The 12,324-nt window shown below is 43.7% G+C and overlaps 1 protein-coding gene across 1 annotated transcript in view; it reads right to left on the bottom strand.

Moving 5' to 3' along the window:
* Positions 1 to 6,623: 6,623 nt before the first annotated feature.
* The window catches only part of LOC144933377 (gephyrin-like), an 82,526-nt gene continuing 76,825 nt past the window's right edge, over positions 6,624 to 12,324 (bottom strand). The window contains exon 21 of the mRNA XM_078858079.1: positions 6,624 to 10,622. Within this exon, the coding sequence (XP_078714205.1) occupies positions 10,489 to 10,622 (134 nt within the window). The 3' untranslated portion in view covers positions 6,624 to 10,488. The remainder of the gene's footprint in view (positions 10,623 to 12,324) is intronic.

Here is a 12,324-nt window from a genome sequence, read left to right as displayed (position 1 = left end):
GGGGAGGGTGATGTAGTGACTGTACTTGTCACTGTATGGTGCCGGGCTTGCGAAGTCACGGCCGGTAACGTTGTTATTACGGGCAGCCCGGGTTGTGTGCTGCAGTACCCAACTCTAGCGGTGGTTTGGTGAGCGCTGGTTAGCGCGGAGGCACCGCGAGCAATGTGCGGTGCCGGCTCCCAGTGAGGGAACGAGAGGGAGCGTCAGCCAGCCAGGGTTACTCTGGGGCATGACACTCTGGCTGACCTGTTGTCACGTGACCGGACAATACTGGAGGGGGGCCACCAGTGGACGGGGGTCGAGGGGTGGTCACGTGGTTCCGAGGGGCTCTCGAGAACATTCGAGAAGGAACTCGAGAAGCCTGGAAGGTGGGCGGGGCTGAGGGCGGAGCCAGCCCCAGCCCGGGAGCATATAATGAGAGCTCTGTGAGGAGCTCTGGGTTCTTCAAGTGTTGGTGTTGGAAGATTGACGCCGGGGAGTTCATTTAGTTAAAGTAAATTTTTCAAGTTAATTTATTAGGTATAGCCCTGTGAGCCATGCGGCTCTTAAGTCGGGTGCAACCGCAACAAACAAAATATGAACACCGAACATCTTAAAGCGACGACACGTAACAGAAACATCCTGGAATAAACCAGCAAATATTTTTAAAAAAATATTAAAACGCTGTGCGCAAAAATCCCAATGTGGTGCAAGTCAACAATAACAACCATAAGATAATTTAGATTAACCATACGTTTTCGAATCACCAAAATAAAGCTATAAAAATAATGTAACAACAGTAATCATAGGAACTGTTAAATTTAACAATAAATGATATACATAGCACGTACGCCCAAACTTGTAGCCATAGCTGGCAGCATGACACTCCCAGTGTATGATGTGTGAGTGAGTCAGTGGTAGTGTGAGTGAGTGTATGATGTGCGAGTCAGCGTATGATGAGTCAGTGTATTATGTGAGTGAGTCAGTGGTTCGGGACCCAGCTTGTGGTTCGGAACGGGATAGCGAACCGTGTCTAGTTCTGCCGCAGCGTGGTTAGATGAGCACTCGAGACCTGAGCGTAATTCGTGTTACTTTACGTGTTGGTGTTAATAAAGTGTTGCTCCCGAGATAATGTCTGCGACTCAGTTCGACTCACTACAGAAGCAAAGACAGACTCAACATACGTATTATTTTTTAAGGGCAGCGGATGGCACAGCTGTTGCTGTACATACTGATTGTGCAATGGTATATGCACTGCAGTGAGAGAAATTACCAAAAATTAACACTCCTTGTGCTGCACAGATGCCCACTGAACTGTCAAGCCCACTATTATAATAGAACCTCTGAAAAAAATGACACAAATCTAGACTACATTGGATTATTTCTATGATTTAGCATTCTGTGGCCAACTTAAATGTGTAATAAAGGTCGTTGAGACAACTTCTGGAATTCAGTATTCTTTATTAAGTTTCTTTCACAGCTTCTCACTATACTCGTTCCTCTGCTCTATGGCTCCTTCACGCTGTTGCAGACAGCGTGAGAGGGAGAGGGAGACTGCCGCGGTCCGCCACGTGGCAGGCTCCGGACCTCCGCACCCGCGTGGCTTCCACCTTCGTTCCTTCCAGCTCTGACCACGTGCTGTCCGTCTCAACCCCTTTTAATCCCTGGCCCACGTGGTGCCTCGCAGCCAATCCTCGGCCACCTCCCTGGAACCTTCCAGAGTCCATTCTACGGCCCCAAAACCACGCCCCTAACTCGCCTCCCCATTGGTTGCGGCTAAAGCCAGCAGAGCCAATCATCCTCTTCCAGGTGTAACCTTCACATTACATCAGAGCCGCGCCCCTGGCTCGACTCCCCATTGGTTGTGGGCTGAGGCCGGCAGAGTCAATCATTACCATCCAGGTGTAACCAATTAATCATCCAGGTGTAACCCATTTATCATCCAGGTGTAACCTCACATTACATATGTAAAAATACAGGATCCAAAAATAATTGGACAAGCTTGACCCATAAACATAGGTGTGTGTCATTTGTCTGCAGACAGATTAATCGTAACACTACTAAAGAAATTATTTCCAGCAGCATATGTGTGGGTAAATAGGAATACTGTTAAAATGTATGTGTAATGACATAGTGACATCTATTGGGTGGAAAAGGCAAGCATGGGTACAGGCACCAATATAAACATCATCCAATCCCAAAGGGAGAGGTATCTGGGCCAAAGGTAATGGGTGGGGCTGGCCGAGATGATCCGGGAACTGGCCAGAAGGTTCCGCGAGAGGGCGTGGCCGGAGGCGGAGCCTAGCCGCGCCTGCGGCAATCTCAGCGGAGGCGGACTCGTGGTCGGTGTGGGGAGCCTTGGGTCCGGATTCCGTCACTGCTCGCCGTCATCTCTCTCCATCGTTCGGCCACGTGGCAGATCTCCTGCGAAGTACCATCACCCTCGCCGGCACGCTGTCAACCCGCGGCGAGGCCGGGAGTGGGCGGACAGGACCACACTGTGAGATCGACCACTTGTAGCCTGTAGGGATGCTAATATCTACGTCTGTACTCGGAGACGGAAGAGGAGAAGGAAGAGGATAAGGTTGGCCTGTGGTGTGCCCGAATGTGAAAAAAGAGAGTACCCCTCTACACGACGTGTCACGGAAGTCGCTCATTACATATGTATATAGCCCCATCTCCGTGACAAATGCAGAACATAAACTCCGCGCGTTGGTTTTCACAGGCAGAAGTATCACACGAATCATGAGTCCTGAAATGCATGTTCCACAATCCCCCAGGGCCGTGTCCGACTTCCTTCTTATACGCTGTCTTAAACATTGCCATTGACAGATGCTCCCCACTGTGGCCTGATCCGTCATCGTTATATCAGATGCTACCCCTAAGAGCTGGTGACAGTACAATTCAAATATAGGCCCTAACGTCATCTCCCTTGCTACATTTTCTCCATTGCCAGCATTTTGGAAATGACTTATTCAATCTGCTAGACTTATTCAACGTTGAAAATATTTATGAAAGAAGTGTATCACGTTCCCATTCGTCACAATCAGTAGAAACACACGTGTACTACCACCGATATAATTTCATGATTAATAAAAAAAACTGCACTGCCCTCAACTACGTTTTGATAAAACAAAAAAAAAACACCCCTAAAGACTATATTTAAAAAAACATTTTATACATTCAAACAGCATTTTATGTCAATCCACTGCTGGATGAAAGCTTTCCGATATTTGTGTCAGTAACCGGGGTAGTTTGACCATTCTTCACCATAATGGTCAGTATGGGTTGAAGGATGTGAGGGAGGGGATCAATTAAGTTATCACACACAACTGATGTTAGCCATGCTTGGTTTTAATTTAACTCTGGTGGAAGAGTTCATAGCGCACCACTGCACTCCCCAAATACCACTCCATTAATATATTTCCACTTCGTTTCAATCGGAAAATATGAGTCGTGTCTTTTTGGTTACCATTTACCCTTCACAGCCTCCACAATGCGCACGTCGATTCATCCCGGTTCAGTGAACAGATGACCTGTGGCGATTCAAGGTCATAATTTCACTCAAGGGTTGATCGTGTAGTTTTCAGTCGTATTGGGATTGTGTTTCTTTATACGTCTTCTTTGCAACGTTAAGCCGAAATATAGCATTAGCATAACACATGCGCGTATTGTACATTGTTATTCATAATAAAGGTTTTTGGGTTAGATCGCGTTATTTGTGTGTCACAACCCTCCACCACCCGACATGGCCAATCAGTAAAAATGTGTCACGTTGACAAAAGACAAATAGTTCACTATTTTAGCCCACCGGTGTGTTGAAGAGTGGATCCACAACATTTACAATTTGAGTACGACGTTTCGCTGGAAATTACATCCAGCATCTTCGAGCGATTTGCCAGAATAGTGAAGCCATCCACCTGCTTCCGGTCTTAAATAGTGCAGGATGACGTCCTCATTGTTGAACCCCATCAGGATTCGAGATGAGAGGTGGGTGTGTATGCAATTCTGTAATAGATCAGTAATCATCCACTTAGCATGTGGCGCACCTGTAAGGAATTGTTATAATAATAATGCATTATTATTTGTACACGTAGGCTTGCATTCCAACATAACTGGTTTGTCGATTGGCACATTTTCCCACGTGATTGTGGGGTGGTTAGAGGCTTAGCTCGATTTGACATGATACCCACGCGATCTTAACCAAAAAGAAACCAATTGTGAATCTCATACATACTTGCACACGTTGCAATGCATTTACTGAGTATGAGTAGATTTTAATGGACAAATCACTCTATGCCCATTTGTTACGAATACGACAGCAGAGCCATTGTTTCTGCGGCTGCTCCGACTAATCCAAGTGCACTGCGCCATGCAGGTAGCTTTGTGCGGTGTTTACGGTTAAATACTGCCATGTTTCCGTCATAAACAAGGCAAATAACTCACTATACCTTCAACTTAGGCTCCTAATCCATAAACGGAAGCTGAAATTGGTCCCATCTCAAAAGGCAAGAAGTGACTGGCAAGACTGGCACTACCATTGCGTTACTCCAACTACCTTGGAGTTACCCGACTCTTGGTACTTGGCAAGGTTTTGGCGTGTGTGCTTCCGGCAATGATCTGTCATCGACTCAGTGGCCCGTCTGGCTTCACAACAAAAAAAATTCAACGGATGACTGGACTGTGTGCCCTTGCTAAGAGTTCGTGTCGCAACCCTACAGTTTTAGCAAAAGCTCCTTGCAGCCTGTGTTGATGTCAGGAAAGCATTCAATATGGTAGGTCCTGCAACGTCATGGAATTCCGACAAAGATTATAATTACCTCATAGCTGGTCAGTATGCAGAAAGAGACAATGCTGCCATGTGGTAAATATGCCTCTGGTTTCTTCCCAGTGAATTCTGGGGTGCGCGAGGCACGTGTACTTGCCCATGAAACCGCAACTCACGTGGGGGAGATGCTTGGTTGGGGAGCGGGTCGTCATCTGCGTGGTGCGTCAATTTACAGATTTGCTAAACAATCTTTCGTGAGCCCCCGAGGCCCTGGAAATTAAGTTGTTAGATTTGAAGGTATCCTGGGTTAAATCCGAAAATTCTGCCTCTTCGTGGCTTTGTACAGTTTTTGCAAGTGTCGTGAGACTGTTGAGTGATGGATTGGTTTACTTACATTGGGATTGTTATGCAGACTGCTGAGTCATGGATTGGTTTACTTACCTTGCAAGTGTTGCCCAAAGCAACGGAGATTCAGAATCCAGTCTTAAGACGACTCAATACTGCCGTACGGGGTAATACAATTGCTTAAACACAGTGATTGGCCTTTCTGTTGTCTAAGCAGGATAGTTTCATGTTTGCTATCATAGCAGGACTGTTTAATATTTTCAAGGTTCTTGTGCTGTCTTTCTCTTTGGAGCCAAGATGCAGAGGCTCATTGATTGGATCGCTGAGGACACAATTAAACTCCTATGTTACCAGGTCTCTTCACAGGATCTTGAGGTACAGATGGGATGATGCTGTCGCTCACCAAAAGCCACTGGAGGAAAACTCAGATGCGGTACTTTGGGTACGTGGCTCGTTTCCACTTGGGTTGGCCATGAAGGTCTGTGCTCAATAATCTTATGGCTGGAGGAAGGCCGAGGGGTCACTACCCACCGACCCGATGGCTGTATCAGATCAACCGTCAATGTTGAGCTGTGGGTATAGGCAGGGACCTCACTTGGTGTTTTTCCAGGAAAAACACGAGGAGTTGACACAGGGGGGTGCTCCAACATGCCATCTCGGCTCATGCTCCCACAATTGACTTGTTTGCGACCGTTTAAACCTGTTAAACTTGGTATGGCTATTAAGGCGACTTAATAGCCATACCAAGTTTAATCAAGTGAAGAGAGTGAACAAGGTTTCCCAGTTCAATGAACGGTGGTGTAGTGGCGGTGGAAGTCACGCATTCCTAAGGTGAAATCTACAGGACAACCACTGCCCTCGGTAGACCACATAGCAGCTCGTGTCCAGGCCAGCTATTTACCAATAGGGGCCCCTTTCACATTAAGATTCCAACTGAATATAACCGGTTCAACATAATGCGACATTCAGCTCGTTGTTGACGCGAATGTATTTAATGCTCATTCCGATTTGAAGGGACAATGCCCTTGCTATTAACAATGCATTTTCAATGCTTTATTTCTCTGAGAACTCACTGCATTTAAATAAGACGTGTATTAACTCAATCCGGTAACAACTTTGCTAATAACTGGTATTGTATATATTAATAACAACGCAACACCACTCATCTCTTCGAGTACAGTATAAACGAGACTCTTGCTATACACTTCATTTAGGTCCACTGGCGGTCAGGAAATATTGATGTATCATTCTGTTCTTCTCATCAAAGTAACAAAAAACAACCACGTTATGTTTAATGAAGCTGTAGTGTATTGCTTAGGTTCACGCGAAGGAGCAACTATACACCACTTTGTAAGCTAAATGCATTTCCCATCACCGCTGTAAAATTTGTCACCAAATTCTGAATTAACTATTCAAGTGAGCAGTGCAATTTTATTCAAAGAGTTTTCATGTTCACACAAACATGTTATAAAGTTTGTATCAATTAAGGTCCATGGGATTTTTTGTGAATAATATTGGACTAATACATTTTTTGTTTATAAGACAGTTTGATAAATTTTAATATTAAAAAGCATTGATACAATCAAGAAAATGACATGCAATGTTAATTGCCTTTTGACAAAGTTCTTATAATTTGAAGTTTAAATTACCAAAGCTTTGATTATTTTAAATTAAATTCACAGTTTTTAATGTTTTAAACATAAACACACAGGACTGCCACCATCAATCCACATATCGTATGGGGTCGCTACACAGAGGGTACCCTAATCTAACGTTGATATGTTGCATTATCAGCTTGATGTAAACATTTAAATCAAAATGATTCCTCGGCATTGACCGTAACGAATGACAATCGTAGTGCTACACAATGGATAAAACTTGCATTCGGCAAAAACCATGGACCTCTATCGAGTCATTGTGTTCTACTAAATCTATTCACTTCATGGCTCTGGCTATTTATGGCTTGTGATCAATCTGTTCATGGTTCAAGATGCCTTGCAGCTCAGAGTCGGGTAAGGCATGATGGGCAGGTATACACGTGAGACTTCGTATGGCCCATCGTTAATGCTTCGATAACATTAATTTAGACTTCATACTTTAAACACAGGGCTCGAGCACAGCCACTCTACAGAGGCAAGTGGTACACTTTGTTGTCTCTGCGTTAAGAATTAAATGTTAACGGCACAGACACCTAACATCACCTTGGAGCTATGTCAATCTGTCCACTCAATGAGGGTAAGCAGAGGTACCGCTCTTCCAATGTAGGTTTGTGCCCGGTTGCATAAAGCCTCTTAAGTCACTTTCCCCCTTCGTTCCGTATTCCTAAATGCTTACTGGTATGGTAACGATCTTTAAAGATACACAAAATACAAATCTGAAGAGAACAAAAACTCTTAAGAAAAAAAACCCCCATAAAGATTTTGCTCATCGATTACCCTCTGCATGTTTTTTTTAATTCGGTAAAAAATTGCATAACGACACTCGATAATTTGATTGAGAGGCCTGTCAAGGTCCCTTAAGAAGGAACGCGTTAAAGAAAGTAGAGACCGCCTACAGAACACATAATTAGGAATGTGAAATTGTTTGGAGGATTTATGAAGACATAATCAGCTACATTTGAAAATGTTTCCTGTATTTTATTAGAGTAACTGGTTCGTAAAGGCTGTCTTTGCCAGGCAAAAGTTTTCAAAATATAATAATTAAACTGATGCATTTTTATCGACGATCAGACATGAACTACTCCAAAAATATCTTGAATCAACTTGTTATATTTGAAGACATACCCATCAAAAACCGCTCAATTGAAGGATTCCGTTCTTTTTTTATTAGAAAGAATATAAATTAACTTAATACTCTGAGGGGAAGCTCCTATTTTTTACCGTTTTCGAATTATTCAGATTCGAACATCATAAAATGCGGATTTGTTTAGTTCAAAACGGCTTGAATCCGAAATCTCAAAAACAAAAGATATAACAATGGTTCTGTTTAATTTTCTTTGCTGTTTAACACTCTCTCAAACGAAAAAAACCGCAATCTTATATTTTGAACGGTTTCTGAATCATACCACACACAAATGTGTGTATGGGGTACTTAAAATGAGATTTGGGCTTTAAAATGAAAAACCTGTTATCTTCTGATTTCCTGTTGTGTGTGTCCTAAAAGCTACCTATGTACCAAATTTCAGCTTCCTACTTTTCCGGACAGTATCCGAGAGGTTTTTAAGACATACATATTAAGGTATTTATTTATATAGATATTAACACTTATTGTGCACAAATATGCAAAACGAAAGTGCCGAAGTTTAATATAAACTTCTCGAAACGCATCCTCGTGATCTGATAGTACGAGTTGGGTACAATTACCCTCAATTGTCGGTTTAATTGAGCTGCATTCATTCAAGTAATTTTGTTATAGCAACGTGCCATACTTTGTACGTTATTTAATCAAAAGCTCTTTCTGCATTATACATTACGCCACTTATTATTACATTCATAAGCATTGAAATGTTGTTTATGTCGTTATTACCACTATTCTTTTATTTATTTATAAGTACATATAATTCACCTATTCCATGACGAAAAATTAGTCTTGTTTAAGGTACAATGGATGATGCAGACTTTATATGCAACGCTCCCAGTCATTACCTCAGGCAAGAAAATATTTTCCTTAAGGCGTTATCATATTTATAATTTACACGACTATGTCAATCCACCACAGGACAAACGCCTCTTCCACGCTCTGTCGCCATGAGGGCTGCTTGTGACCGTACTCAACTACGTTGGCCAGTGCGGTTGGTGAAGGGGGAGGACAGGACAGCTTCAGACATAGCTCGCCACTGATGTTAGCCGTGGCTGTGTATCAAACTCCTGCAGCCGCGCCCGTAGTACAGTGCGCCAACCACTACGTGACTACTGCACTTTAGGAAGGGAAAAAAAACTTAAGGTATTTTATGCAACCAGGAGTTTATAATTAGAAACTGATGAAATGGTGGCAACAGTAAAAGACAATGAGTAAGCAGGACATTTTACAATGTTATGAATACAGCTTTATTTCTGAATATCGTCTTTTTAAAAATGTTGGCGATGCTTCCATAAATTAAATTGTATAACTCTAAAATCAGAATTCAACCAACACATTTATCACACCTACAAAGGAAGAGCCCTCCTGAAATGCAAGTTTGCTTAAAGATTAAACCAGAGATGTTCCCAATGATCCTTTTTTCACCAAGCTTCGTAAGAGCTTTCTGGGCTAAGCATGTCTGGGGTTGTGAATCCTGCCTCTGCAAGAGCCCCGTCGCTTTTGCTTCAGTCGACCCTGCGGTGCGCGCTGGTGCCGACTCTCACTTGAAGCGGTTGAGGGGGGGGGGCACGCCCCATCAACACGAGGAACGGGAGAACGGCTAAAGTACTACTATAGCACTACTAGAGCACTACTGCAACACCTTGCGATTACAGGGAGCCAGGCCGGTACAGTGGGGGGGGGGATGTGCTCGGCGATTGTTTATGTAAAGGGACGGACAACGGTAATACTTGTTCTTTTTCCATTTGACGAAATGAATCGATGCTTATTGAACTTTAAAATACACCAGTGATATAATTTGTATTTGTAAGTATAAAAAAATGACAACAACTACTTCCACGTTTGTAGGATATCTCAGGCTTCCCCTCTGTGGACTACAAAAAATCCAGTCACTGTTACCGCAGTTACAAAACCAACATGCAAAATGTTAACTAACGCTAATTTTAATAATCTGTGTTAATGTTATCTTAAATTACACTTGCCCATTTCAGCTTAACAGAGATTATATATGGTTGAACTCAAATAACGATCTTTGGGCTTTTCGTAAGACATCACAAGTTCACCCATGCGAGGCTGCTGGTTAAAACTGCAATGGGCTGCCGATGGAATCCGTCTCAAATGAAACTGCGCTCAGACGCCGGTGCGTTCTGTACGTCCTCGTCCCTTATCCCAGCCATAGGGCAGTTTCACTGTCGGTGAAATCGCTTTAGAACAACGATAGAAACCCCAATGACCTTTTACATTAACAAATACAGGACATGTATGTATTATATAACCTAATGGTTGTAAGGAAACCCCAGCAACTAACCACTGGCTTGGATGGCTCAATCGGGATGCCATGCAGCTTGTGCTCTGCATGACGCGTGTGCAGGTGGGTTGTATGTGTACTCGGATTTTTCTTGTGCGATGCCCATACAATGACGTGCGTTGTACCACTTATAATGACAATGCCACACTACCACTCGACAACAAAGCGGCTCGACCGTGTGTGTGTGTGAATGTGCTCGGCAGTCTGTGCCTGCAGGCGCGTCCGTGTTGCGCGCACGAACCGCGTTCGTCGTGCGCGTGTGGATTATTTGCGCATCCCCCTTCCCGCGTCATAGGCGGCCGATGACCATCACGTCAACCACCTCCCCCTTGCGCAGCTCCAGGTACTGCTCCGTTTTGGGCGGCAGCATCAGGAGGCCGTTGGCGCTCCTCATGCTGCTCAAGCGGCTGCTCAGCTGGTTGCCTGTGCCGACGTATCGCGCACACGCGCACGAGATTAAGGCCGAAGTGCATTATTCCAAGCGACGTTGCAAGCCATGGGCTAAAATGTACGCAAAGTGAGACCAATTTTTTTTTTAAACTGTGTCTGGAGCATTCAAATTGTCAGGGTGTAAAGCGCACGGAACGCACCCAATTTTATCAGATCCCGGATGCTGGGTAAGCGTTTGGATGGACAACCACCATAGTGGGGTGGGGCTACATGGTAGCAAATACAGAAAATCCCATTTTTGTACCGCACTTCTATACTCCCACATCTACGCCATCCCTCTTTACGAACACGCGCTGCGCGGCGTAGTGAAGTATGGTAACATGGATCCCCATGACTCGCACAGAGTGGGGGAGGGGCCCTCATCCCAGCTGACTGAAAATAAAGGTTGTGCACGCGCACACAGCAAAACTAAAATAAACCAGAATCCTATCTGCAACCAAATATTCCCAGCCACTGAGTTGAAACATGCAAAGCATAGATTTGGTCAGTGTGATTTAAGGTTACCAAAGCCTAATACAATGGGACTCCACCTTAGTGCACACGCACAAACAGTCTGCTAAAATTAAAAACCGTTCTGTTGATTCCATTTATCTGACATTATCTTACAATCTTCTTGGTTCTTTCGGTAAAGTCACGTAGAATGGAAATAATAAAATAATAAAAATAAATCATTATAAAATAATTCTCACGACGTTTCGGCCACAATGCAAGCAGCCGTCCTCAGGTGGAGAGCAGGTCTGTCGAGTAGACAGTCTGAATGACACATTCCAGGCTTGGAGCGACTATTTAAGCTGGGATGAAGGGGGGAAGGGCGCCTTGACAAAATCATTTGCATATCAAGAGAAATTGAGCATATTTATGGGAAATGCAGATATGCGATAAGTACTACTTGTGAAATGCGTTTGGCTTTAAACCTGCATTTCCCATAAATATGCTAAATTACTCTTGATATGCAAATAATTTTGTCAAGGCGCCCTTCCCCCCTCCATCCCAGCTTAAATAGTCGCTCCAAGCCTGGAGTGTGTCATTCAGACTCTGTCTACTCGACAGACCTGCTCTCCACCTGAGGACGGCTGCTTGCGTTGTGGCCGAAACGTCGTGAGAATTATTTTGTTTTATTTTAATTATTTTATTTCCATTCTACGTGACTTTACCGAAAGCATTCAATCGAAATTATCTTACAATGTTTGATGCATATGATTTATATGTATAAGCGTCATAAACACAATGGATAAGCACATGCTATTATTGGCCACAAAGGCAGGATGTGCTTTGTCAATCCACTGCTAAATGAAGGGCTTCCCATCCTGTTAGCCGTGAGTGGGAATTGACTTCAGGTTGCTGGCTTCATCGTGCAGTGCATGAAGCACTGCATCACCACTCCACCAAAAAAGGGGAAATTATTTTACGGACAGTCAACCGTAAAAAATGAAATAGTTTAAATATCGATCAATGAATTGTTGATTGTCTCAAGAATCAGCATTATTGCACAGACATCATTTAAACATTGAGTTGTAAAAACCGGTAATCATATAAATATTAGGATTTTAGAAATTCTGTCCTGAGGTCATGCAGAGTTGAATTTACTTCACTCACAGCAGCCTGCAGAATGGCTTGTGATGCTGCTGTATGGCCTCTGTCTCCTGTCTGCTCTCCACAGCCAGGAGGCAGGAGC

The sequence above is a fragment of the Lampetra fluviatilis genome, chromosome 7, assembly GCF_964198595.1.
Source record: "Lampetra fluviatilis chromosome 7, kcLamFluv1.1, whole genome shotgun sequence".
Taxonomy (NCBI): Eukaryota; Metazoa; Chordata; class Hyperoartia; order Petromyzontiformes; family Petromyzontidae; genus Lampetra; species Lampetra fluviatilis.
The sequence above is the reverse complement of the archived record's forward strand: the minus strand, read 5'-3'. Positions and strand labels throughout refer to the sequence as shown.